The sequence below is a fragment of the Myotis yumanensis genome, unplaced genomic scaffold (genome assembly GCF_028538775.1).
Source record: "Myotis yumanensis isolate MYYU_CA2020_CCGP unplaced genomic scaffold, mMyoYum1.0.hap1 SCAF_1, whole genome shotgun sequence".
Taxonomy (NCBI): Eukaryota; Metazoa; Chordata; class Mammalia; order Chiroptera; family Vespertilionidae; genus Myotis; species Myotis yumanensis.
In genome coordinates this window covers 1125732-1150024 of record NW_027223752.1, presented here as the reverse complement: position 1 = coordinate 1150024, position 24293 = coordinate 1125732, and the positions used below count along the sequence as shown (strand labels likewise).

The 24293-nt window shown below is 61.1% G+C and overlaps 1 protein-coding gene across 1 annotated transcript in view; it reads right to left on the bottom strand.

The window, feature by feature from the left end:
* The window catches only part of TDRD9 (tudor domain containing 9), a 53395-nt gene that overhangs the window by 3410 nt on the left and 25692 nt on the right, over window positions 1–24293 (bottom strand). The window contains exons 9-32 of the mRNA XM_070411770.1: window positions 24052–24116; window positions 23310–23364; window positions 23097–23181; window positions 21990–22047; window positions 20510–20614; window positions 18309–18406; window positions 17792–17923; window positions 16695–16860; window positions 16562–16625; window positions 16424–16487; window positions 15978–16022; window positions 15198–15251; window positions 12919–13035; window positions 12130–12237; window positions 10797–10897; window positions 9534–9707; window positions 7130–7241; window positions 6332–6544; window positions 5983–6072; window positions 4864–5124; window positions 3883–4035; window positions 2842–2912; window positions 1400–1509; window positions 853–949 (exon numbers count right to left, since the gene is read on the bottom strand). Of these exons, the coding sequence (XP_070267871.1) occupies window positions 853–949; window positions 1400–1509; window positions 2842–2912; window positions 3883–4035; window positions 4864–5124; window positions 5983–6072; window positions 6332–6544; window positions 7130–7241; window positions 9534–9707; window positions 10797–10897; window positions 12130–12237; window positions 12919–13035; window positions 15198–15251; window positions 15978–16022; window positions 16424–16487; window positions 16562–16625; window positions 16695–16860; window positions 17792–17923; window positions 18309–18406; window positions 20510–20614; window positions 21990–22047; window positions 23097–23181; window positions 23310–23364; window positions 24052–24116 (2598 nt within the window). The remainder of the gene's footprint in view (window positions 1–852; window positions 950–1399; window positions 1510–2841; window positions 2913–3882; window positions 4036–4863; window positions 5125–5982; window positions 6073–6331; window positions 6545–7129; window positions 7242–9533; window positions 9708–10796; window positions 10898–12129; window positions 12238–12918; window positions 13036–15197; window positions 15252–15977; window positions 16023–16423; window positions 16488–16561; window positions 16626–16694; window positions 16861–17791; window positions 17924–18308; window positions 18407–20509; window positions 20615–21989; window positions 22048–23096; window positions 23182–23309; window positions 23365–24051; window positions 24117–24293) is intronic.

Genomic DNA, 24293 nt, shown 5'->3' with positions numbered 1-24293 from the left:
CGTCTGCCCCCGCAGCTTCCCCCGCCTCCGAGGTCCCCCACGCACCTCCTCAGCGAGGCTGCGGAGAAGGGGCACCCCGAGTGGCACTGCCTGGGTTCCTGCTGACAACTGGCTGCTAGACTTCGAGCCACTCTCTCAAGCCACTAACCCCAGTGCAGCCATCACACGGCGTCAGAGCCACGTGGCGGCTCCACACCCGTCTCCTCTGCCCGTTTCCTTCACACTCCTAGAGGCTGCGTGGACCTGCCCGAGCCCCGAGCTGCCTTCAACCAGGTCCAGGCACAGACACCAATGGTCTCCGAGGCTCCTGGCCCGCCAGCACCGGGCTCCCGCCAGCACTGGGCTCCCGCCAGCACAGGGCGCCCATGAGGACAGGGCTCCCGCCAGCACAGGGCACCCATAGGGACAGGGCTCCCGCCAGCACAGGGCGCCCATAGGGACAGGGCTCCCGCCAGCACAGGGCGCCCACAAGGACAGGGCTCCCGCCAGCACAGGGCGCCCACAAGGACAGGGCTCCCGCCAGCACAGGGCGCCCATAAGGACAGGGCACCCATAAGGACAGGGCTCCCGCCAGCACAGGGCGCCCATAAGGACAGGGCTCCCGCCAGCACAGGGCGCCCATAAGGACAGGGCTCCCGCCAGCACAGGGCGCCCATAAGGACAGGGCTCCCGCCAGCACAGGACGCCCACAAGGACAGGGCGCCCACAAGGACAGGGCGCCCACAAGGACAGGGCTCCCGCCAGCACAGGGCGCCCACAAGGATAGGGCGTCCGCCAGCAGCAGGTGCGTTGCAGCCGGTTTGCGGCAATCACCTTCTCTGCCGCCCGGTTCCCATCAGAGGCCTGAGGTACCTGAGCTCCATCACCGGGGCGAACAGCATGCTGAGCAGGGCGGGCAGGCCGGGGATGTGCGGCAGCAGCGACGTCTCCCTCAGCAGCATGGTGGACCCTGTGGACAGGTGCGAGGGTCCCTGTCAGAGCCCCACTGCTACCCTGGCCCCACAGTCACACCCGCAGCCCAGGGCCCCCGTGGCCGGTCCCACAGCCCTGCAGACAGACGCCTGTCCCAGCCTCAGTCCAGTGACCTCTGCTCGGGGCCTTCTCTCCCTTCCTCCTCACTAGGCAGCCGGTCTGCAGGGCCACGACTAGATGCTCCCCTGTGCAACCCAGCGGGGAAGAGGGAGGGGGCAGCTGCTTCTGGGACAGGGGAGGCCGAGGCTCCCTCTCTCAGACCTGCCTCTGCCCACTGCTCAGGGAGCAGCCTGACCACAGGACCACACACCTGCACCAGCCCCAGGACAGGGAGCCAGAAGGAGCGGTGGGGGGGGTGGGAGGGGAAGCAGGGAGGGGAGAGGAGCAGGGAGGGGGAGGAGCAGGGAGGGGGCACAGCCGCACTCACCAGTCGCATTGACGGAAAGCGAGGCTGCCACCAGCACCCTCTGGTGCAGGTCCTCGGGGCTGTCGCTGATGGCCACCGAGTTGATGCTCTCCTTCTCAATCCAAACGCGCCTGGAAGGAGGGCACAGGTGCTGTGGGTCCCGCCTGGGCGTGTGGGTGCCCACCCGTGACGGGTCCCCCGCACAGAGGCAGGGAGCACAGGGAACACTGCGTCCCCTCTGAACCCCTCCCCTGCACCACTGCCCCTCTCCCTCCCCCCCTCAGTGATCGCACCCACTCCCTGGCGTCAGTATCACCCACGTGCTGACAGCGCCCAATGTCCACTCGCCGCAGACTCCGCCTCTCCTCCCGACCTTGGAGGCCCCCACCTGCACCCCAGGCAGCCACCCCCGGGAGGGACATGAAGAGGAAACGCCCGGTGGGGAGCGGCCTTCGGCGGGTCCCTCCCCATCATCCTGCGGACGCCACACCCACAAGCTCGGGAGAGCGAGAGCGGGGGCTCTGGGCCCAGCCCTGGATGCCGTGTGTCCACATGCCCCACCAGGTGACAGCGACTGGCCTCTGTGTGCTCCTTCCCGGGGCCCTTTCCCCCAAAACCCAGCGCCCACCACTGAGCGCCCGCCGCAGGTGCCCTGGCCGCGTGGGGCGAAGGCTGAGGAGCAGGCCTGGCGGGAGCTCCCACTTCCACAAGATCCCGGGCGGGGCCTGTGCTGCTGGGCCCAGGGCCGGAGGAGCCAGGGCTTCCCTTGCAGCCAAAGTGACCACAGAAAAATGCACGCAGTAGGGCTGCCCCCGGGCACCCGACCTCAAACCAGCTCTGCAGCCCCTCTGCTCCCCACCCGACTCCCGCCTCCACTAGTGCACTCTCTCCAGGGAGGCCTCACCCCTGCGCCCTCACCTCCCCCACCACACACCTTGGCCGCCTGCACCCGTGAGGCCTCAAGTTCTCTGGAAAACCTGCCTGTGTGGGGGGCCCTCCCGGTGCGTTCTGAATGCTGTGGCCCCCCAAGACCCTCATCACCTGCCGTGTAATGACTGCTTTCTCCTGCGTACCCCACACTGGACCCAACATATTTGGGAGGTCACCGACTGCATTTGTTCACACTGACCCCCCAACTGTGCAGTTCTCAGAACCCGGGGGCAGTCCCAGGTTTGCTGAATGAATAACAACAATAAGAAGAGAAAAAAACAAAAGTCTTCGATGGAAAATACTCAAAAACATCTTACACAGAATGGCTTTCAGATCAGAGAGAAGGAGGGAGGAAGGAAGGGAGGGAGGGAGGGAAGGAGGGAGGGAAGGAGGGAAGGAGGGAGAAGGAGAGAGACTGGGACAGTTAGAAAACGGAACAGCGCCCACATGGTAGGGTGCAGGAGAGCCATTTCTGACGAGCTCTGTACACATGGGAGCAAGAGTGAATGCCCACAGGAACGAGCAAATCGTACCTGAACTTGGATATTCTGGTCAAACTGTGACACTTCAGCTCGTAGGGATTAAAAGGCCCGTGAAGTACTGCCTGTGCACACAACACACACGTTACCAGGAAGCAAGATACCCCTTAACATGCATTTTAAACCCAAAAGTCAGCTCTATTTTAAAAAAAGAAAGATGCGCCCGCCGGCGTGGCTCAGTGGTTGAGCATCGGCCTATGAACCTGGAGGTCAGGGCACAGGCCCGGGTTGCGGGCTCGATCCCCAGTAGGGGGCGTACAGGGGGCAGCCCATCAATGATCCTCTCTCACCATTGATGTTTCCGTCTCTCCCCCCACTTCCTCTCTGAGATCAACAAAAAGGTCCCTGTCTGACTCCCCGGCAGGATCCCGGAGGAGACCACTCCTCCCTCGCCTCTGCCCACAGGCCATGTGAGCACGCCAGCCCCGGGGCGTCCTCTCCTGCAGCGCCCAGCGCAGCGTGGGCAGGCCGGGGCGCAGTGCAGGTGGCACAGGAGAGGCGGACCCCGACAGGACAGGGCGGGCGCCCTCTCCCCACAGGCTGGCCGCAGGACCCCAACTGGCGCTGTTTCCTCCCCCGATACACAAGCCAGCTCACCTGTGGAAAGGTTGGTCTAAAAAAAAGCCTAGCCCTGCTGGTGGCTCAGTGGTTGAGTGTCAGCCCGCACACTGAAGGGTCTCGGGTTCAATTCCCGGTCGAGGGCACGCGCCTGGGTTGTGGTTCGCTCCCCACCCCCAGTCGGCGTGTGGGTGGGAGACAACCACTGTGTCTCCCTTCATCAATGTTTCTCTCTCCATCTCCCTCCCTCCCTTCCTCTCTCTCTGAAAAGCCAAGGAAAACACGTCCTCAGGCGAGGAGTAACAAAAATGAGTGACATGCACTTATGACTTGTGTTTGAGAAAGACGAGTCCAAGCGTCCCCTACAGCGAACCCCGGTTTCTCTTGGTAACAGGCTCCCAGGGGAAGGGGCTGGAGCCAGGAGAACGGTCGTTCCCGAGCCCCCCCTGGGGTGGGCAGCGCAAGGTCAGGAGGTACCTTGTGGTTTGGGGGCCCCAGCTTGTTGGAGGAAAAGCTGTCCAGCAAGACCCGGATCAGGTGCTTCTCGCTATCCTTCGTGGGGGACGGCACACACATGTCCGTTACGTGTTCTGATTTGGAAAAGAGACCCTTGAGAGCTTCGTGGCTTTGCTGGACAAAATGAGGAAAGCACGTTTTACTACAAGAGAAGTCGGTATGAAAAGCCCTTTATCCCAAATTAATCCAAGTGCTTCTTAGGCATGACCTCTCCCTAGCTCCGTGGTCGGCAAACCACGGCTCGCGAGCCACATGCGGCTCTTTGGCCCCTTGAGTGTGGCTCTTCCACAAAATACCACGTGCAGGCGCGCACGTACAGTGCAACTGAGTCTTCGTGGCCCATATGCAGAAGTCGGCATTTTGTGGAAGAGCCACACTCAAGGGGCCAAACAGCCGCATGTGGCTCTCGAGCCGTGGTTTGCCGAGCCGCAGTTTGCCGACCACTGCCCTAGCTCATCTCCGGGATCGAGGTGTCCGGAGGTAATTCTACCAAAGACACAAGTAGTGGGACCAGCTTCCAGAGGGCTCGGCCCACGCCTGCCCGGCCTTCCACCACCAGCGCTGGAGAGCGAGGAGGGTGGAGAGCGAGGAGGGTGGAGAGCGAGGAGGGTGGAGAGCCAGGAGGGTGGAGAGCGCCGTCTGCCTGGGGATGTCACCAGGACTGGAAGTGTGTCCACAGATGGGCAGCTCTCCCTCACGGCCCACCCACCCCTCCTCTCCGGCAGGGTCACAGGATGAAACCCCGCCTGCAACAGCAGCCTGGGAAGCGCCCCTCTAACCCGCAGACCAAGAGGAACAGCTGCAGAAAGGATTTTCACACTTTAAATGCTTGAATGATAGGAAACCAACCACCGCCACCATAGTCTCTGAGAAACCTCGCTGACCCAAGAGGGCAGCTCAGGTCCTAACAGGAGGCACCCCGCGCCCCCACCCTGTGCGCACCCGGGACTCGTAGCACTCCTCGGCCAGCTCGGCGTGGCCCTCCTCGATGAGCACATCCCTGACGTTGACGAAGTCCTGCAGCCCCGAGGACAGGTACAGGTCCACGTGCAGGACGCTGTGCACCACAGAGAAGACCTTGACGAGCAGCGCGCGGCCGCTGACCAGGGCAGCAAAGCGCCGGCTGGCCTCTCCGCTCCAGTGCTCGCCGCACACCAGGGACCTCGCCGAGGGGCGCAGCCTGCAGACCTTGAACTCCAGCGCCTGCGGGCAAGGGCAGGGCAGGCCAGGTCAATGAGCCAGCCACCCCAAGGGTCTGCCCTGTGAGTCACAGCGCTCTGGTAAACCCACTCTAGCCCGCCCCGTGTGGCTCAGTGGTTGAGCTGGTCCCATAAACCAGGTCACTAGCTCTGTTCCTGGTTGGGGAACAAGTCCAGATTTTGGGCTGGTCCCCGGTGGGGGGCGTGCAGGAGGCAGCGGATCGGTGATTCTTCTCACATGGATATGTCTATCTCTCTCTCCCTCTCCCTTCCTCTCCATAACCAATGAAAAAGCACCCGAGCTAAGTGAGGCTCCAGGGGGAGGGGCGTGCGTTCGTTCCTCAGCAGCAATGCAGGTGCAGAAGGACTGTCTCAGCAGGACAGACTGTGGGTCCGGCTGTCTCCGGCCACCGGAAGTCTCCCTGGTTTCAATGTGACCAGAAACCTTGTACCAAGTACGAAACCATCCGTACATATATTTTTAAAATATATTTTATTGATTTTTTACAGAGAGGAAGGGAGAGGGATAGAGAGTCAGAAACATCGGTGAGAGAGAAACATCGATCAGCTGCCTCCTGCACACCCCGCACTGGGGATGTGCCCGCAGCCAAGGTACATGCCCTTGACCGGAACCGAACCCAGGACCCTTCAGTCCGCAGGCCGACGCTCTATCCACTGAGCCAAACCGGTTAGGGCCATCCGTATATTTTAGCTCACTTCCAAAACAACACTGGCAAAAACACCTACAGCGATACGTTTTTAGGAAAAAGCAGAGGCCCAGTTTGGCTGGTGTCACAGAACCAGCCCCTCCCGCTCCAGCCTCGGCCCGCCTCCCGGCCCACCGCACAGGAGCCCGCCCCACCTGGAACGGAAGCTCGAGAAGCTGGCTGGGGACCTGCATTAACAGGCCCAGGTCCACATGAGACTTGTTGCCATAGTCCACGAAAAACACCTACAGGGTGAAGAGGGGCACACGCTAGTGCGAGGCCAGCGCTGTCCCCCCCATGTCCACGTGTCAGCCAGGGCGGTGCACGCGCCCCTGCTCCACCCCGCAGGACTCTGGGAGCGAGCTCCCATGTGTCCCGGAGGGAGAGCACTTCCCGCCGGGCCGCTTGCCTAACTCTCATTATTTCCTATTTCATTTCCACTCGGGCGAGGACTCTGCCTGAACTGTGCCCGGGTCCCTCCCCGAGCGACGGCAGCAGACGCACCTCGGCAGAACTCCCCGACACGTACAGGATCTGCGCCCTGAAGTAGCTGCGCTCATCGGAGTCGGCAAAAGGCGCCAGGCAGACCAGGTCCGGGTGCGGGTGGACGGCCAAGGGCGCCAGCTTCAGGCGCTTGATCTCTGCCGTCAGCTTCTTCAGAATCATGGCGTTCTTCTCGTCGATCCTGTACCCCCAGAAGTGCCCCACCTCCACCACCTGCAGGAGGAGGGCGCTGTGAGGCCCCAGGCCCCTGGGCAGGGCTTCAGCTCCAACCACATGGCGGGCCAGGGGGCCGCAGGCTCCCAGCAGCGCCCAGGAAAGGGGTTCTGCGGCAGCCCAGTCTCCCACCACCACAGCAGGAGCAAGAGGCCCAACCAGGCAGCCCCGCCCACTGCGCCACCCGCTGCCCTGGAGCCAGCTGTCGCTGTGGCTGCCCAATGGCGTGGCTGCGACGCACCAGGAAGCACGCCTGTACTCCGACTGACATTTTAGCTCACGGACACCCTCAGGAACACCGGCGCCGACGCTAACTGTGTTGACGTAAACGGACATAAATAGTACAGGCCAGGCATATACTATTATTCCAATTAACACTTCTCCATGTATCTTGTGGCTAAAACTGGTTTTTAGTGTTTTAAAGGTAACATTTAAAAATTCCACTCTGAGTCGAGAATGGACCTGTGCTCCTTCTGTGTGCGGCCACATCGGCCACGCCCTCCCAGGTGACTAAGATGTGTGAGGACCACGTCGTGACACTCGTGGCAACTCTGACGAAGGCGCGGAAGCTCGCGGGACTCCTACCTCCGTGACGTCAACAGTGAGGAAGAGGTCTGGGACCAGCCGGGACCTGCCTGTCGTGCTGAAGGACACCTGGACAGGGTCCACCGTCTGCTTCTGGAAGTCCACGTTGACCCTGCGCGGGGTTGAGAGGAGTCACCGGCCAGTGTGACAGAATAGGCGTGTGCGCGGTGACGGCACTGCGGACCAGCCCGCCGCCTCCGCGGGACAAGAACGCGCTCGTCAAACACCCGCCGAGACGGGCTTGGTCCCCTCAGCGAGAGTGTCTGCTGCTTCCTGAACGGCCACACGCCCTCAGGGATACAGTCCACGGTCGGAGCTTACAGGCTAGCTGCAGGGCTGCCGTGTTGCCCAGAGGTGCAGAGGGGAGCGGCCTGGGCCTCCAGAACATGGCAGCGGCCAGGCGGTCAGGTTCCCGGAGACCAGGAAGAGCCTCACCCTCAGAGCTTAAGACAGCGACCTAATGCTGGAGAGTATGAAACACAGCTTTGTTGGAAATAAAAGTTTCCTTCCTAACGCTTTTCTTTTTACCATAAAATGAAGGATTATAACAGATCCAGTCCCACTTATTGACTACGAGCAGCTGAGGCAAAGGCACCCACCAGATGGTCCTTGTTCCAGGCCCACCACGCCCCATGCCTGGGCCCGGCAGCCCACGATGGCGCTCAGGGCACACACGGCCCTCACCAGCTCCAGCTCCTGGTGGAGGAAACATTCCGAGTGGAGATGATGGAGGAGGAGGCCTCCCACGGCTGTGCAAACAGGGCCCAGCGGCACCGTGACGCCGCATGGAGTACAGGGGGCCAAGAGAAGGGAGCTCAGGCGCTCGACGGCCACTGCCCAGCAGCAAGGGCCACAGGCGGGCACCAGCCCAGGGCAGCCCGCCCTCCTGGGCACTGGGCAGCCCGCTCACCAGGGCAGGGCTGTCTTGTGCGGGCACGCAGCCAGGTGCTCCGAGGCCCTCCGCCCGCCTGCTGTCTGCTGAGAACGGAGCACAGCGCACTTTGCTCACAGAGGAGATGGACGGCGAGGAAGAAAGGGGCCTGAGGTTCGGACCCCGCCATCTAAACCGGCCAGTGCTGAACGCGTCCCCGCCACCCCCGCAGCCACACACTAGCAGCGTGGCCCACTTCACAGCAGTGCACGCAGTGGGAGCGCAAGCAAGGTTAGTCGTTCATTACCACAGAGCAGACAAGGGAGCAAAAAGGACACGCCCGCCCGGTTACAGAATGGGAGGGGCCTGGACAGACGCCTGCAAAGCCGACAGGCGCAGGAGAAGGCGCTCCATGCCAGCAAACCTCGATGAGTGGCCACGTCACCCCGAGGAAGCACCAACACGGCCCCAACCGAGTGCTGGGCGGGCACGGGGCTCAGGGACCCGGCGCACTGCGGGGGCCACACCGGGCAGCCGGGGACACAGCCTGGAGGCCCTCAAATTCACACACAGAGTTCCTGGCGACCAGCAGTCCCTCTTCAGTGCCTTTAGCCAAGGCCAAGGCCATGGAAACACTGACTCACAACAAGACCTGCCCCTGCTCCCAGCAGCCAGGGCACGGAGACGACCCTCGTGCCCGCTGGTGGATGAGGGGGTAGGGAAAGGGTGGCATGTTATTCAGCCATAAAACACAAGAGAGTCTCATCATTTGAGACAATGTGGATGGACCTTGAAGGCATCGCCCTAAGGGACATCTAAAACAAAGACCACACGCACAAAGAAAACTCTCAGGCCCTACCGGCCTGGCTCAGTGGTTGAAGGTCGACCTATGAATCAGGAGGTCACAGTTCGATTCCCAGTCAGGGCCATGCCCGGTTGCAGGCTTGATCCCCGGTGGGGGGTGTGCAAGAGGCAGCCGATCAATGATTCTCTCATCATTGATGTTTCTCTCTCCCTTTCCCTCCCTCTCTGAAATCAATAAAAACATATTTTAAAAAATAAAAAGAGCTCATACTTGTGGTTCTGGGAGGCGGGAGGGGGCGGGGAAGGGAAATTGGAGGAAGGTGCTCAGAGGACAGGAAGGTCCAACTGCAGACCCTCAGTCCACACTGCCCCCAGCGGACAGGACAGGTGTTAGGAGTGAACCCCGGTTCTCATCACCAGAAGACCTTCTGTTTTCTGCTTCCTCTGCTCTAAGTGTCTGGGAGGCGGGTGCCAGTGAACCGCGTGTGGTGATCACTCTACAACCCACGTGAACCGCACCAGCACGCTTAAGCCTGACCTTGCTCAGTGAAACGGGAAGATGGAAACCCCGAGACTCCGAGAGGCGTGTGACGTGCCCAGCACACACCAGGAGACGAGGAGGCAGGATTCGCAGGCAGTGCTTCCGGTAGGAGCGTGAGCGAGGCTGGCCTTGTAAGGAAACTGGGGCATGTGGAGGCGTGGGCAGAGCCTGGCCCTCCCCTGCAGTACCTGGTGCTCCTGAGCCTGGACACGGCGCCCCCCTGCACCCGGCCCTCGATCTCCTCTGCCGAGTGCACGCTGAGCTCCAGGGCCACCTTGAGCTGAGACATCTTCACCGCCATGTACACCGCAGGCAGGACCTTGAACCTCTCGGTTGGGTTCCGGGAAAACTCCACGAAGGCTCTGTTCCGCAAGGCAATTAAAGTAAAGTTACCGCCCTGGTCGGCCTGGCTCAGTAGACAGAGCGTCGGCCTGCGGACTGAAGGGTCCCGGGTTTGATTCCGGTCAGGGGCATGTACCTCGGTTGCAGGCTCCCGGCCCTGGTCAGGGGCGCGGGCCCTGGTCGGGGGCACGCAGGAGGCAACCAATCAATGTGTCTCTCACATCGATGTTTCTCTCTGTCTCCTCCTCTCCCTTCCATTCTCTCTAAAAGTCAATGGAAAAAATATCCTCGGATGAGGATTACAAAATATAAATAAGTAAATAAAAATAAAGTTACCCGGCACCTGGGAAAGCACCTGAGTGCATGAACTTCTCTCAGGTGAGAGATGCTCAGTCACACCTCTCCTCAGGACACCAGTGCCCCTCCCTCACCGAGAGAAGTGGCCACGACAGTGACATGTCACTTCACTGACATCAGGGATCCTCCTATAGAAGATGCAGACGGAACTTTCAGGCAAGAAATATCTATGTTCATGGTTAGAACAGAACGGCAGGTTTGGGCTTCCTTTCTATTTTATTGTGAAATGAACCACAGACAAGAGGAAACCACACACGAGCAGGAGGTCTTGGTGGCCTCCCTCCAGACACCAAGCTATCACCCAGCAGAGTGGCAGCTGCCCCTCCCCCACCCACCTGGGGGTCAGGCTGCAGGGCACCTGCCCTACACCTCCTTCAAGCACATGGGCTGGTGAATGTCAAATGCCCAGATGAACATATTCCCCCCACGACTGCCACGGCGTGAGGGACGCCCGTGCCGGAGGGCAGTGCGCCAAGGGCAGGCAGCCCAGCGGGCCCTCACGGGAGCGGGGGGCCTGCTCCAGTCCTCCGCAGAGGAACCTCTGGGACCTTCCTCTCACTGTCCCCGCCTGTGGCCCCTTCACCGCCCGCCCCCACCCCCACCCAACTCCTGAAAGGGGCTGACCATGTGCATCTCCCACCCACCCATACAAAGGCCCACGTCCACGCCACGTGGTGCCAGCCAGCACTGTAACCGTGGAGACCACTGACGCTCCTCCATCACTGCAGTGGTGACAGGAGCCCAGGACTCACTTGGCGCCGTCGAACACGATGGACTTGACCTGGCCGCACTGCCGGAAGAGGGACTGCAGCTGCTTGTGGTAGAGGAAGCCGTAGGGGGGCGTGTGCTTCAGCTGCAAGCACACGGCCCCTCAGAGCACGGCCAGGCCAGAGCCTGACGCGGGGCTCACGTCCTGCTCCTGTCGCTGCCCCGACGCAGACTCCACGGCCAGGAGCACGCAACACTAGTGACTTAACGGCAACTAAATTCAGCAATAAGTATGTTACACAAAGGCTAACTCTCGCCTAAATCAGCCCCGACGCCCACAGGGAGGTTACGGTTGCTCGGGGGCGTCCCCGCTGCTCTGGCTGCGACCAGGTCCCGTGTACCACGGCCCTCCCCCGCTCCACACCCTGAGCCCACACCCTGAGCCCACACCCTGCCCCGTGGGATGTCCAGAAGCAAGTTAGGGGGTGCCCCTAGGACTCAGCACGCACAGCACCAAGAGCGGGGGATGACGAATCCCACCTTCAGGAAGCGCCAAGGAGACGCAGGTGCTCACGCTGTGCGCAGGAAGGCAGCTGGGGCTCCGCAGGCATGGTGGGGGCAAAAGGCCCCCCACCCCTGGCGCCCTGGTGAGGGGACCACAGGAAGGGCTGTGGCGAAGCCTCAGGAGGCCTGGCCCCCCAACAGCCAGCGACTGCCCCTGTGGGATGAGCATCCCTCCCAGGCGCTCGCCGCCTTGCTGAGCACCAGCTCCGTCCACATCCTCCACTTCTGCCTATGTCCTCCCTATGAGTGGCAACAGCCAACGTCACCAAGAAGAGCGGAAAGCCGCGTGCGCGCCACACACCAGGCTGCACCGTTAGGTGCAGGCGGCAGTGGAACCACGAGGTCCAGAAGCCCAGCTCCCACCGGTCACCCTGAGCTACAGGGCTTAGCCGGCAGGTGTCCTCACGGGCTGGCCTGGCGGTCAGTGTCACCTAAACCCCCGAGGTCACTGCTGCTTCTGGCCACGCCTTCTAGCTCAGAAACTGTGGCAGGGCCTCAAGCACACACGGCGCAGACCGCAGTGCTGGCGGCCACCCAGTACCATCTCAGTTTGTGTGAAACAAGACGAGGGTGAACGAAATGTGCCTAAACTAGTGGAGAAGCGCCCACACCTTCAAAAGGGCCCCGGTCGGCACTAGCCGAGCACACGCTTCTCAGGGCTGTAAGGCCAGGCCCGCAAGAGAGCAGGACGGCGGGGCTCACATGCGTGAGGACACCCACTGAGGACTCAGACCGACTCCTGCCAGCCGTGCTGGGATGGAGCCCCAGGGGCCTCCGTGGCCGCTCTCCCCAGGAAGGCCCGCCCCCACCTACCACGATGGTCGTCTTGGGGTCTTTGCCGGCCAGCTCCCGCACCGCCATCTCCTCGTCGGGCTGCCCGAAGGTGAAGTAGTTGGGATAGAAAGCGCCGGCCAACACCACCTGGAGGAGAAACTTACTTCCATGCAGCAGCAGGTTACAGCGTCCCCTCTTCCCAGGATGCAACGCTGATAACGGAAGGGGAGTTTTATAAAAACCAGACCCCCTACTCAAGCAGGAAGCCACGATTCTGGTCACTTCGCCTAACGGATGTGAACTAGGACGACCTGCCTCCTAGGAGCGAGAGCACTTCTTACCGAGGGTCAGAGGGCGGGAGCTGAACCGGGATGGGGTCGGGGGGGGCTTGAGGGTGAGCAGGCAGACGCCCCCTCGGCCTCAGGACTGGCCGGGCTCCCACAGCCACAGAGGTCAGAGCAGCAGCCCCGCAGGTCCCGTGGAAAGCCCTCTGCAAGGCCCCTCAGTGACCACACCCCCTTCCAGTGCCGCCCAGCTGACTTCCAGTGCACAGACGCCCTGGGCCCCGCGCAAGGGCTCCGCCATCTTCCGGAAAATCCCTCCCGCAGTCGTGGTAGGTTCTTTCCCACCCGCTCATCAGCCCGCAGCCTCAGAGCTGCAAGGCTGTTCCGTGTGAGGGCTGCAGGCGCTGAGCGATGCTGGAAGCGGTTTGTTTCCTCGGAAGCTGCAGCGCAGGCTCAGGCCTGGGCAGCTGGCAGTGTGCTGCCCACACACCCTGGCAGGCAGAGGGGCCGGGGCGGCAGCCCCAGTGGGGAGGGCCACGCGCACCTGCAGGATGAACCGCTGCTTGTGCGTGTACTCCTGGTCCAGGGCTGGCCGCCGGGAGCCCGCATTCATGTTGAACTGTGAGATCCTGCTCTTCAGCTCCTCATACAGCTCCGCCACCTGCGCAGACAGCAACACGGTCTCGGGGCGGCGTGTGCAGAGCAGGGACACCGCAGCGCCCGGAGCACCCGTCCACCGGGAGGCGCGGCTGTCACAGCGGCTCATGAGAGCTGACTAATCAGGAACGAGGGATGCTCAGCACCGCACGGACAGGAAATGCCGGACACTCACTTCCTGCACCTCTCGATCCCCACGCCACACGCACACCAGCGCAACCACCACCAACGCACAACCACCATCGACAGGAGGGTTCAAAAGAGCAAATGGCCATGACGGGTCCTCTGCTTTAGGTCATCTGAGCACAAAACCTCTGCATGACGGTGGCTGCTCTTGTGACTGAAACAAGCTGAATGGCCAGCAGCCGCTCCGAACAGCTCTCACTGCAGTAACACTTTGCGCACAGCGACCCTCGTGAGAACACAGCTCCAGGCCCTCTGCGCTGATCATGAAGAAGTTCCCCCAGAGTTGCCTCAATCAGTCACAGAGAGCAACCACCACACAAGCCACACGCTGGAGACACAACTGAAAGGACAGACAGACAGACAGAGCCGCAGGGACGGGGGGAAGCCTGGGCAGCAGGAAGGCCACGCCCAGCGCACAGTACATGCGTCTCCAAGTTCCTGAACGCCTTCCTGGAGGCTGCAGTCATGTGCACCCTTTCTAATCAAAAATCAATGTCAAATTAAGCAAGTCACTCACTCGGCCAAAAGCAATAAACTCAGAAGCCAGCAGCAGAACAAAAGCTCTAAACCACCTCCTCGCCCTGGAAACCCAGCACTCTTCTAGAGCCCTGCATTGGGAGTCAGGGGAGACCAGCGCTGCGGGCAGCTCCACCGGGACCACCCTCCCAGCCGCAGGCGCTCCCAGTGCTAAGGAGTTCACCACGCATCTGGGAAGACAACAGTAAGTAGAGACATGGGCGCTGCATTAACAAGAAAGCAAAATTAACCCATGAAAGCCCTCCCCATGCCCCTCCCCCAAAACCCACGCAGTGAATTCAAACCGAGAGTGCGTCCTCCGAGCTCGGCCGCTGGTGCCCCAAGTGGTTAGAGCCTCGCCAGGGCACCGAGGGTCTCAGGGCTGTGTCCCTGTTAAGGGCACGTACCTGGGTTGCAGGTTCAATCCCTGGCCCTGGTCATCGGGGTGTGTGTGAGAGGCAACCAATTGGTGTCTCTCTCACATGGATATCTCTCTCTCTCTCTCTCTCTCTCTCTCTCTCCACCCTCCCCAACTCTCCCTCCCTCACTCCCACTCTTTCTAAAAAACAATGGAAAAAATACCCTCTAGTAAGAATTAACAAAACAGAAACCACAAAAGAGTAAGTTCTCTGAAAACACAACAAACAGGTAAGCGCCTGTGCCCTGGGCGGCACAGCCCGGACTCAGCAGGCCCGGTGTCCACGCCCCACACGTCCAGACAGGCCGCTCCTCGCGGACCGGAGCCCTTGGACCATGCGCCTCGTGAGCGTGTTTGGCTGAGGCCTTGGACACAGCGCTGTAGGCCGCATGCCCTCTGTGCAGAGGGCCCTGGGCCATGCAGTCACGGGGACCTCGGAGGGGCTGCCAAGTAGCTAAGACCAGCCACACGGGCACCCACGCCCACCTAGCCCAGCCCCGATAAGACCCGGGGCAGCAGGACTTGGCCTTGGTGAACAAGTCACTGCGGGGAGAACCAATCGTGCCCATGACTCCTGGGAGCCAACGGGGCCTTGTGCCTGGTCCCTGCTGGCTCCTCCCCGGGCCTTGGACCTGCGCTGACTCTATTCTGCCCCTGCAGCTGTAGTAACCCTCAGCCACACGCATAACAAACAGCTGGTCTGAGCTCTGTCTTTCTAGCCAATCGCTGAACCCGAGGGTGGCCTTGGGGACCCCCCACCCCCCGCCCCAGCACACAATCCAATCAAGAAACAGAGACGACACAGGGACCCAACACCCGGAATGAGACAGAGGAGCCACCACCTCTGAGAGGACAGGACAAGGACAACTCGATGTAGCTGCACTGTGTGTTACACACTTACATGTAAGTAACAGCAGGCTACGTAAAGTGTGTCCTTATCTTACGTAAACACGTTTCTATGTAACACGCACATGTGAATTCTACTCAGGCTGGAACAGGATGTGCCTCTTGGAATACCCATTACTGCCCTGGGGACCACCACTTACCTCTCTAATTCTCTTGATTTGAATGTAATTTAGCCGTCCCCAGTCAAGTTCATCCTTTAAACACATAAAAGCACAATACTCGTATCACTGCAGCAAATTGGAGCTAATCTGGCTCCCATAACACACATCTCATCCAGCAAGAGTCCAGGCAACAGAGAAACCACCTGCTGACCCTCTAGCACAGTGGTTCTCAACCTCCTGGCCCTTAAATACAGTTCCTCATGTTGTGACCCAACCATAAAATTATTTTCGTTGCTACCTCATAACTGTCATGTTGCTACTGTTATGAATCGTAATGCAAATATCTGATATGCAGAATGGTCTTAGGCGACCCCTGTGAAAGGGTCGTTCGACCACCAAAGGGGTCACGACCCACAGGTTGAGAACCGCTGCTCTAGCGGGAGCTCGGTGAGCGGGAGGACACGGCTGAGCGCGGCAGATGGAAGCACACACACTGCCTACAGGCCTGAACCTGGCCGGCCCACAACCAAACCTGGCCAGGAAGGGCGGGCACTGTCAGGCCGGGTTCTTCTAAGCCCGTTATCTAAGAACAGCCAAAGACAGGCCTCGGGTTCTGAGTGGAGCTGGGTCCACGCGCATCCCCACCAGTACCGAGCACCCCAGGGAGAGGCTCCAGACACTCCGAGGGTCACTACTGCTCAGGCAGGACCGCCGGGCTGTGCGCGGCCTGCGCCAGCGGAGGGAGTGCAGTGGCCTGGCTCAGGCTCAGGCTCCACGTCTCACAACGCCTCGGGGCCCCAGCGCCCCGGGAGCGCCTACCTTTGGATGCCGCAGCTCCCCTCTCTGCCTGCAGGACTGCCAGGTCTGAAAGGAAAGGACCCAACTTTCAAAATGCTTCACTGACAACTCAAATTGCTTTCTACACGTTCATTTTCAACACAGTTGGACCACAGAAAGTTTACAAGTTTAATTCTTCAATCAACTTCATAACACTGGACTCCCACCCCCACCCACTTCCTCCAACATTTTATTTTTTTATGTATTTTTATTGATTTCAGAGAGAGAGGAAGGGAGAGGGAGAGAGAGAGAGAGAGAGAAACATCAATGATGAGAGAATCATGGATCGGCTGCCTCCTGCACGCCCCACACTGGGGATTGAGACTGCAACCTGGGCATGTGCCCTGACTGGGAATTGAACCGTGACCTCCTGGTTCATAGGTCAATGCTCTACCAATGAGCCACGCCAACCTGGCCAGAGAACTTACTTTAAATGCCTCGACCAGCGCGATGCAGTCGCTCTTACTATTGCCAGAGAAATACACCTTGTTCCTACAACGAATAACACGCAAGGTCATCGATACCAGCAAGACCAAGCAGCTGTTCCCAATAGGAATGTTACCCACCTGTACCCGTCCAGGTGCTGTCTAAAAGGCATCGCAAAAAAATTCTTCAAAGACAGCGCTGCCGCTGGCAAGAGAAACCACAGGATGTCAGAGGGGAGGTCCCGGCGCCGGCGCAGCCCACGCCCTCACTCACCTATGATGAGACACTCATCCAGGCACCCGAACACGTGGCCCAGCACGATGAGCTTGCCGAGCTGCTCGTTGACCGGCAGCTGAGCCAGCACTCGCCCCAAGAACGTCAGCTCGCCGTCGTGCGGGTTCTCGTCCTCCCTCTGCCCGCTGACGGCCAGCGCGCCCACCTGCATGGACGTGAGCGAGTGAGCCAGCCTGCCTGACGCTTCCTCACGGCAGGAGGTGAGACCCAAAGTGAAGAGGGTTCGGTGAACCAAGGCCCTAAGGCACCTGCCCACCGTGGAAGCCGGGAGCACAGGGACACGGACAGCTTGGCTGGGAACTCAGAGCACACCTGCGACTTCAGAGAGGGTGACCACCCCCAGGCAGCCCCACAGACGCCCCCGGAACTCCCAGTGCGGCAGCGGGCTGCACTGCACTAGCGCACTACCCGCTCAGTCACGCTGGCCACTCCCAGCGAAGCATGTGACCTGCGTGCAGAAAAGACTGCCTTCGCTCGACTAAGTGTGTTTCACAGAAACCCAAGCAGGTATTAAATGAAGGCAAAACACCAGAGGCACCTCCGGCTTGGAGGGCGGAGCCCCACAAGGAACAGGAAAGGGGTGCATTGGCCGGCCGGCAGCAGGCCCAGGCTGCCAGTGGCCAGAGCACAGCCGAGGGGGTGGAGTCGGAGCTCCCAGCCATGGGGGAGGGGGGCAGCTAGAATGGAGGGGCCGGGCCAGAGGGGTGCACAGGCCATGGAAACCAGATGGCTGTCCCACAAACCCGGGCAGCAGGCCGTAGCCTGCAGACACGACCTGCACAGCCCTCACAGGATGGACACGCCACCTGGCGTGTTACATGAAGACAGAGGTGAGAACCGCTCAAGGGTCAGCGCTCCTCATCTCAGAGCTCCTCGGCCCTGGGAGGCGAGTGGGCGCCAGGTGCGGGGAGGGGAAGCAATGCGGCTGTGCAAGACAAGCCTTGTTGGGATCGAAGTCAGTGCTTCGTCGCTACACGGGCTTTTTAAAGCAAATGCTGAACATTCATGACAAAATGTCTTAAAGCCGCCGCAGCATGAAGCCCGCTCCCCGCCCGTGCGCCGAGCGAGCGGCCTACCTCCTTCAGCAGCAGGATGGTGCGCTCGATGTCACCAAGGCTCGGCGGGGACAGGGCCGTGGCCAGCAGAGCCCTGGGCTCCCCCATGTCCAGTAGCTTCACCTTCAAGATCGTGCTGCCTAAGGGACAACGCTGAAGAGGACAAGCGTGCATTCAATGTGGTCCTGGAACTAAGTCAAGTCCTTGGGGGAGGCGGGCCGGGAAGGGGAAGGAGGGAGAGGAAGGGGGAAAGACACAGAAGGGAAGAGAGCGAGCAGGAGGGGGAGGGGAGCAGAGCACACCGCCTGCCCGCGCTGCCTCACTGAGGAGGGCGGAGCCCGCGGACACCCGCTCAGTAGCGAGCAGACGAGGAGTTTTACGGAATCTAAGTCACATCACTTAGAGCAGCGGTCGCCAACCGGTGGCCCGCGGACTACTGGTGGTCCATGAGGTCCGAAAAGTTGGTGACTGCTGACTTAGACTGTCCCGTAAAACTGTCTATAGGAAGTGAACTCTGAAATTGACCCCAGCGTATTACCAACATCTCCGGGATGACGTGGTCAGGGATGGCGTTGTCCCAGAAGTCCCTGTGCACCAGGCGGTAACAGTAGCCTTTAGACACGCGCCCAGCACGGCCTGCACGGGAGACATTCAGAGGCCACGTGCATGAGTCCCGTCAATGTCAGCAGACACCAAGAATGACCCCTGACCCCTGAGAGAACCCCCGTGTTTCTAGCAGACAGGCCAGACAGACTGTGGGCGAGGGCAGTGCTGAGCAACCCTGCCCGCGGGGAAGCGCTGGCCCCACCGGGGGACCCTGGCGTGAGGCCCGCGCTCCTACAGCAGCAGCCGTGGCCCCGTGTGTGGAAGCAGCACATTCCGGGCCACGCCTCCTGCCGGGCGTGGTGCACGCTACACAGGCACCAAGCCAGTGGGCACAGCTCCCCCAGAAAACAGCCTCCCCAAAGGGAAGGCGTGTGCAGGAGGCGGCCACTTGGTCCTCTGCATCCTGCCTCCTCCTCAAGGCGCCCCCCCCTACCCCAGCTACTGCGTAGTGAACGAGCAAGTCCACGCGGAGCTCGGGACCAGGTGGGGGGGGTCACCACTGAGCATCTGTACTGCTGAGGATGTACCCCCAAACCGTAAACTCTCCCAAGGAGGGGGGAGGGTGTGCCGCCTGCATTGATGCCCAGCCTTTAAACAGCAGGGGCAGCCAGCAGGTGCTCCTTCCTGGGGCATGCAGCCCCACAAGGTGGGGGGGGGGGGGGGGAGTCTGCCGTCTGCCATGCCCCCTGGCACCCCACCCTTCCCCAGTAGTTCCCGTACCAGGAGGTTGTGTGGGGAGTCCAGACCTCCACAACCCCACCCCCATCTCATCTGCCAATGACAAGACTTTCTGAGCAGAAAAATCCAAGATAATGACAAGAAACAAAAACAGAAACAATTCCTGGAACAAATTAGTGAGTTCAGCGAAGCCACCGGACACATGATCAGAAGATCAATGGCGCCTCCGCACACGATGAACGTGTGAAAACCGAGCGCAAGACGCAGGGCCACCGAGACCCCTCCAAGCGCAGCTCAGCACTCGGTGCGGCCCCCGGGCCAGGGCAGCGTCTGCATGAGCAGAGCACGTGCTGACGGGAGGGCAGGAACAGAGGAATGCAGGCGCCTCTGAGGGATGTGCACACACTCACTCTCAAACCCACGGGAAGGCCACGTGCGAGAGCTGGAACACCGGGTGATGAGCCAGCGGGAGGAAGCGTGTTCTGTATTGAGACTCACTAACAGCGGGCAAGGCAGTGCCGGGTGGAGGGACAGACAGATCGACAGAACATGCAGAACCCGACAGAGGCCCGCTGCCCTGTGGCCTGACCTCTCTGGAGACCGTGCAGGTGAAGGCACTGCCCGCCATGGGGAGGTTTGCCCACCACGTCCTGGATCAGAACGTGTGAAAACCGAGCATAAAGCAGAGCCTCCGGTCAGACAACACCTCTCAGAACCCCACGCAGAAACACCAGCGACCCAGGCAGGAGGCGGGCCCATGGGACGGCACTTCCCTGGAGATGCAGGAGGCCAGCTAACCTCCTGACACGCGGCTCGACCTGAGGCTTTCCAAAGCGAGGAGGGCCAGTCCCACGCCCTTACTTTCACGACCACCTGACCTCTCCCCTGAGCCCCTCGGGCTGGGTCACGGCAGAGCCTGGCTGACATGGGCCCAATCCCAGCCCCGCCTCCCAGGGCAGCCTGCGCAGGTCGCTCCTCTGTGCCCTGTGGGCCCGCTGGCGGGGTGGCTGGGGGACAAGGACGGACACCAGAGCCAGGCCTGTGCATAGTGGGCACCACACCACGAGCAGGTCCCCGAGGACATCACGCTGTGCCTCCACTGTGGCCAAACCCCAGCCCCAGCCCCACCCCCACCCCCACCCCAGCGCCTGTGCACATCCAAGCAAACACAGGCCCCGTGGGGCCAGCTCAGGAAGGAAGTGCAGAAAGATCAGGAGTCAGAGGAAGGATCACCAACAGCTGACAAAGCGAGCCCCTGGCTCCGGCTCCTCCCGGAGTTCACGAATTCTCTGCGCAGCGACATTGGTGGTGGACGGACCCGCCCGTCATGTGCGCACAGCCTGTCACCAAACTCAATGAACCCGAGGGTCGCAGGGTCGCCCAGTGAAGGAGGGAGGGCCCAGTGCGCGCGGAAGCGCAGGTCTGAGGGGTCGGAGGGCGTGCGGCCAAGCTTACCTTTCCTCTGGTTACAACTGGTCTTAGAAGCCCAGCTCAGGCGCAGACTCTGATAATTCGTGTCTTCGTCACAAACCAGAGTTCTAGTCAAACAAAAGTCTATAACTGCCATGTAAAGAGAGGAGTGTGAGCACGAGGCAGTGAGAGGGACTGCCGATCACAGCGCACAGCGAGGGCAGAGCTGGGGGCAGGCCCTGCCTCCAAGAACCGGGTCGTGGGGCAGAAAGGACAGGCCCCTGCAGCCCACCTGGCACCGGAGGAGCCCAGCTCGGGGCAGGGAGCTGCCAGGCCTCTCTGTGCGCCATGTCCTCGCCCGTGGCCCAGGTGACAGAGCCCCTGCCACTCCTTGGGCAGACCCTCCTGTCCGCTACAGAAGGGCGTCTCCGAGGCAGGCACTGAGCCTGGGGCCTGGTCCCGTCCTCCCAGCCAGCCCCCACCACTCCTCCTCCTCCTTCCCTCCACTCAACGCACCGTCGCTCTCAACCCATCTGTCCCGTGAGGACCTGCCCCCCACCCCCGTCCCTTTAGGGCAGTGGTTCCCAAACTTATTTGGCCTACCGCCCCCTTTCCAGAAAAAATATTACTCAGCCCCTGGAAATTAATTTTTTTTAAATTTTAATAGCAGTTACTCATCGCCCCCAAATGCACCTGTGGCCATCACCGCCCCCTTGGATCGCTGCAGCGCCCACCGGGGGGCGGTGGCGCCCATTTTGGGAATCACTGCTTTAGGGCCTCACTCATTCTGCCCAAAGCGCAGTCTGCCCTCCCTGCCCTCGAGCGCCTGCGCCCTTGGCCTTCACTCTACCCGTCGGGCCAGGCCCAGCCCTGCTCAGTGACAGCTGTTCCCACACTTGGGCCAAGTGGCCAGAGGCCAGCAGGCTGCCGGTCCCTTCACCTCCTGGTCACCAGCTGCGCGGGGCCCACAGAGACCCCCGTCCACTCCATCTTGTTCGATGGCTGCCCTCAAGCCTCGGGCGCCCTCTCCCTCCTCACTCTCCCTGAGGCCGGGCCTCTGAGCCCCGAGGATGCGGAGACCGCCAGAGCTCCTCGAGGCACCGCTGTCCTCCCAGCGCCTGCCCAAGGCCAGGGGTACACCGCGCCCTCTATCTTGACCTTGTCACTCAGCGAGGCCGCCCGGGGCCCTGGCAGGGCGTGAGCTCTCGTCTCCTTGGCCCCTCGGCTCCCTCTGCCACATGTCAGGAGTGCTGTCAGCCAGCGTCCTGTCCCCTCCTCCTCCCTCAATGTCTCATGAGAACAAAGACTTGTTTCCTGCTCTTCCCCAGCTCCCCCACCCCCACCCCCACCCCCGCACAAACACAACCCACCCACCCTGTCCTGGCCTCACACCTTCCTGCTGCTCCTGGGGCCATCCTGGGCCAGAACCCCATCTTCCCACAGTCGCTCCCCTGCAGCTCAAGTCCTGCTCCCACGCCCTCCTCAGAGGCTTCCCGAAACCCCTCGGTGCGGACGCAGGTCTTACCGTACTTGACGTCCGGCACGGTGACCGAGCTCTCCGCAATGTTGGTGGACAAAATGATCTACCAAACAGCAAGGAAGGACCCGCGTGCTTACTGACCAGGAAATCATCAAGGTTAACAAACTCAAACTCAAACAGCGTTTACAAGCTTTGCAAACACTGGGCTCAAGTCTCTGAAAGGCATCGTGTGCCTCTTTTATCCACATCGCACTTGACCAAGGGCCTGGGCTGGGGAGGAGGAGCCAGTGTCGTGGGGCCTCAACAGCTGGCCTGCCTTGGACCCCAGCTCCGCTCCACAGCGTGGGACTCGGCGGCACTGCCTGGTTTCCTCGTGGATAAAATGGAGATGATGGCACCACGCACTCACGCTGCGGGGAAGCCCTGCGAGGTCACCGAGTTGGCGCTGGGAAAGCTCAGGCCACAGCGGGAGCCCGGTCAGGGAGCAGCCGCGTCGCAGTGCAGCGCCCTCTGCAGGACACCCGCCTGCGCGTCGGAGGCACCCCCTGTAAGCGGGCACCTGTCACCCTAACTGGCCTTCCTGACAGCTCTGCCGCGGATGTGACTGACTCGGCTTCAAACGTACCATGCAGGCTAGAGCAGTGGTTTGCTCATCACACAGCTGCAGGCGAGACCCACGTCACCTGCCCAGGCCCACGTTCCAAACCCTTCGCCTCAGCGTAGCACCTCCTCCTCCAGGAGGGTCATTGTCAGGGGCCAGGCCGTGCCAGGGGGAACCCGACAGATGGAAGGGCTGTGAGCAGTGGCCCTGGGTGCCAGCGAGGTCCCGCTGCCCTGGAGGCTCCGACTGGAGCCAGGCCCCACCCACCACAGCAGCTCTGTTGGGCCGCAATGGGACCACCCTCGCTCAGGCACAGGCTGCGATGAAAGGAACCAGGAGGCGCTCACCAACGTCACCTGAGCAGTGCCAGGGACACAGGACGGTCCGCGCTCTGAGACGTGACCGAGGAAATGAAACCCTGGCAAACTGACCAAAAGCCAAAGACAAGACGTGCCGGCCGGCTCACCAGGCTCGCGCGAGTCTGTGGCTGAGCTGCCTCCACCCCGACACCCCAGCACAGGGGCTGCAGTGCCCCCGGGCCCCACGCCCACCTTCCTATAGCCGGGCACCGGGCTCAGGAACACGTTGTTCTGCTCCTCCAGAGTCACGCTCGAGTGCAGGGGGTAGACCTGCAGCCTGGGGGGAGGGACACGGCCATGAGCACAGGGATGGGCTCACACCAGGGGCTGTGCTCACTGCGCTCGGTTCATCATTTCAGGCCGAAGCCGGCACGTGCTGATGAGGACTGGGTGTCGTTCACACACCTTTTCTGGATCATGTTTGTGAGGAGCTCGTGCATGTAGTTTATTTCACTCAGACCTGGGGCGTAAAGGGGGGCAAGAAAGAGATGGGTGTTCAGTGCTGGAGAGCGCCCTCTGGTGACGAGCACGTCTCTCTCCAAGAGGCCTCCCCATTCACTGTATCTCCTCGTTACCCCCACCTCGCAACAGTGCGAACGCACAGCAGCACCGAGTCCAGACGCTGGAAACACAGGTGGAAACACCTGGACCCCCGCTTCCCCCGCCCGTCCCTGCCCCCCGGGAGCCCCCTGCAGTGCTGCCAGACGGCTGTGCGCGAGGCAGCTACTCTTCTCCGCCCCCCCCCCACCCCGCTCCACTCATTACCTAATTTTCTACAATGAGCATAGAAAATTTTACAGCCACAAAATAGTGGCTAGAAAGTATTAAATGCTCTTACTCTACAACATTAACATTAAAATAGTGAAGGCGGCCTGGCCAGTGTGGCTCTGCGACTGAGCATCAACCCATGGACAAGGAGGTCAGGGTCCCATTCCCAGTCGGGGCACTGTCTGGGTCGTGGGCTCGACCCCCGTGGGGGCGTGCAGGAGGCAGTCAATCAATGATTCTCTCATCCTTGCTGTTTCTGTCTCTCTCTCCTCCCTTCCTCTCTCTCTCAAATCTATTTTTTTAAAAACATATTTAAGGAGAGAGACAGAGAGGACACCTCTCCTGGCGCTGCCATCCCAGCCCGAAGGCTGGCACTCACCTGGCAGAAACACCAGCACACTGCCCCGCTCCCACGCGAGCTGGGCGCCCGCCCAGGCCTTGTTCCTGTTAAAAACGTGAGGTCCACACGTTAACCACGGGAGCCATGCCGCTCCTGAACCCTCCCCAGCCTGCAGCGCCCGATGCCGACAGCCTCGCCCAACCATGGTGTAACTTCCTCCGCACGAGGAAAGGCAGGGCCCGAGGCGGAGTCCCAGGGCCATAGGCTCCCATCACTTTTCC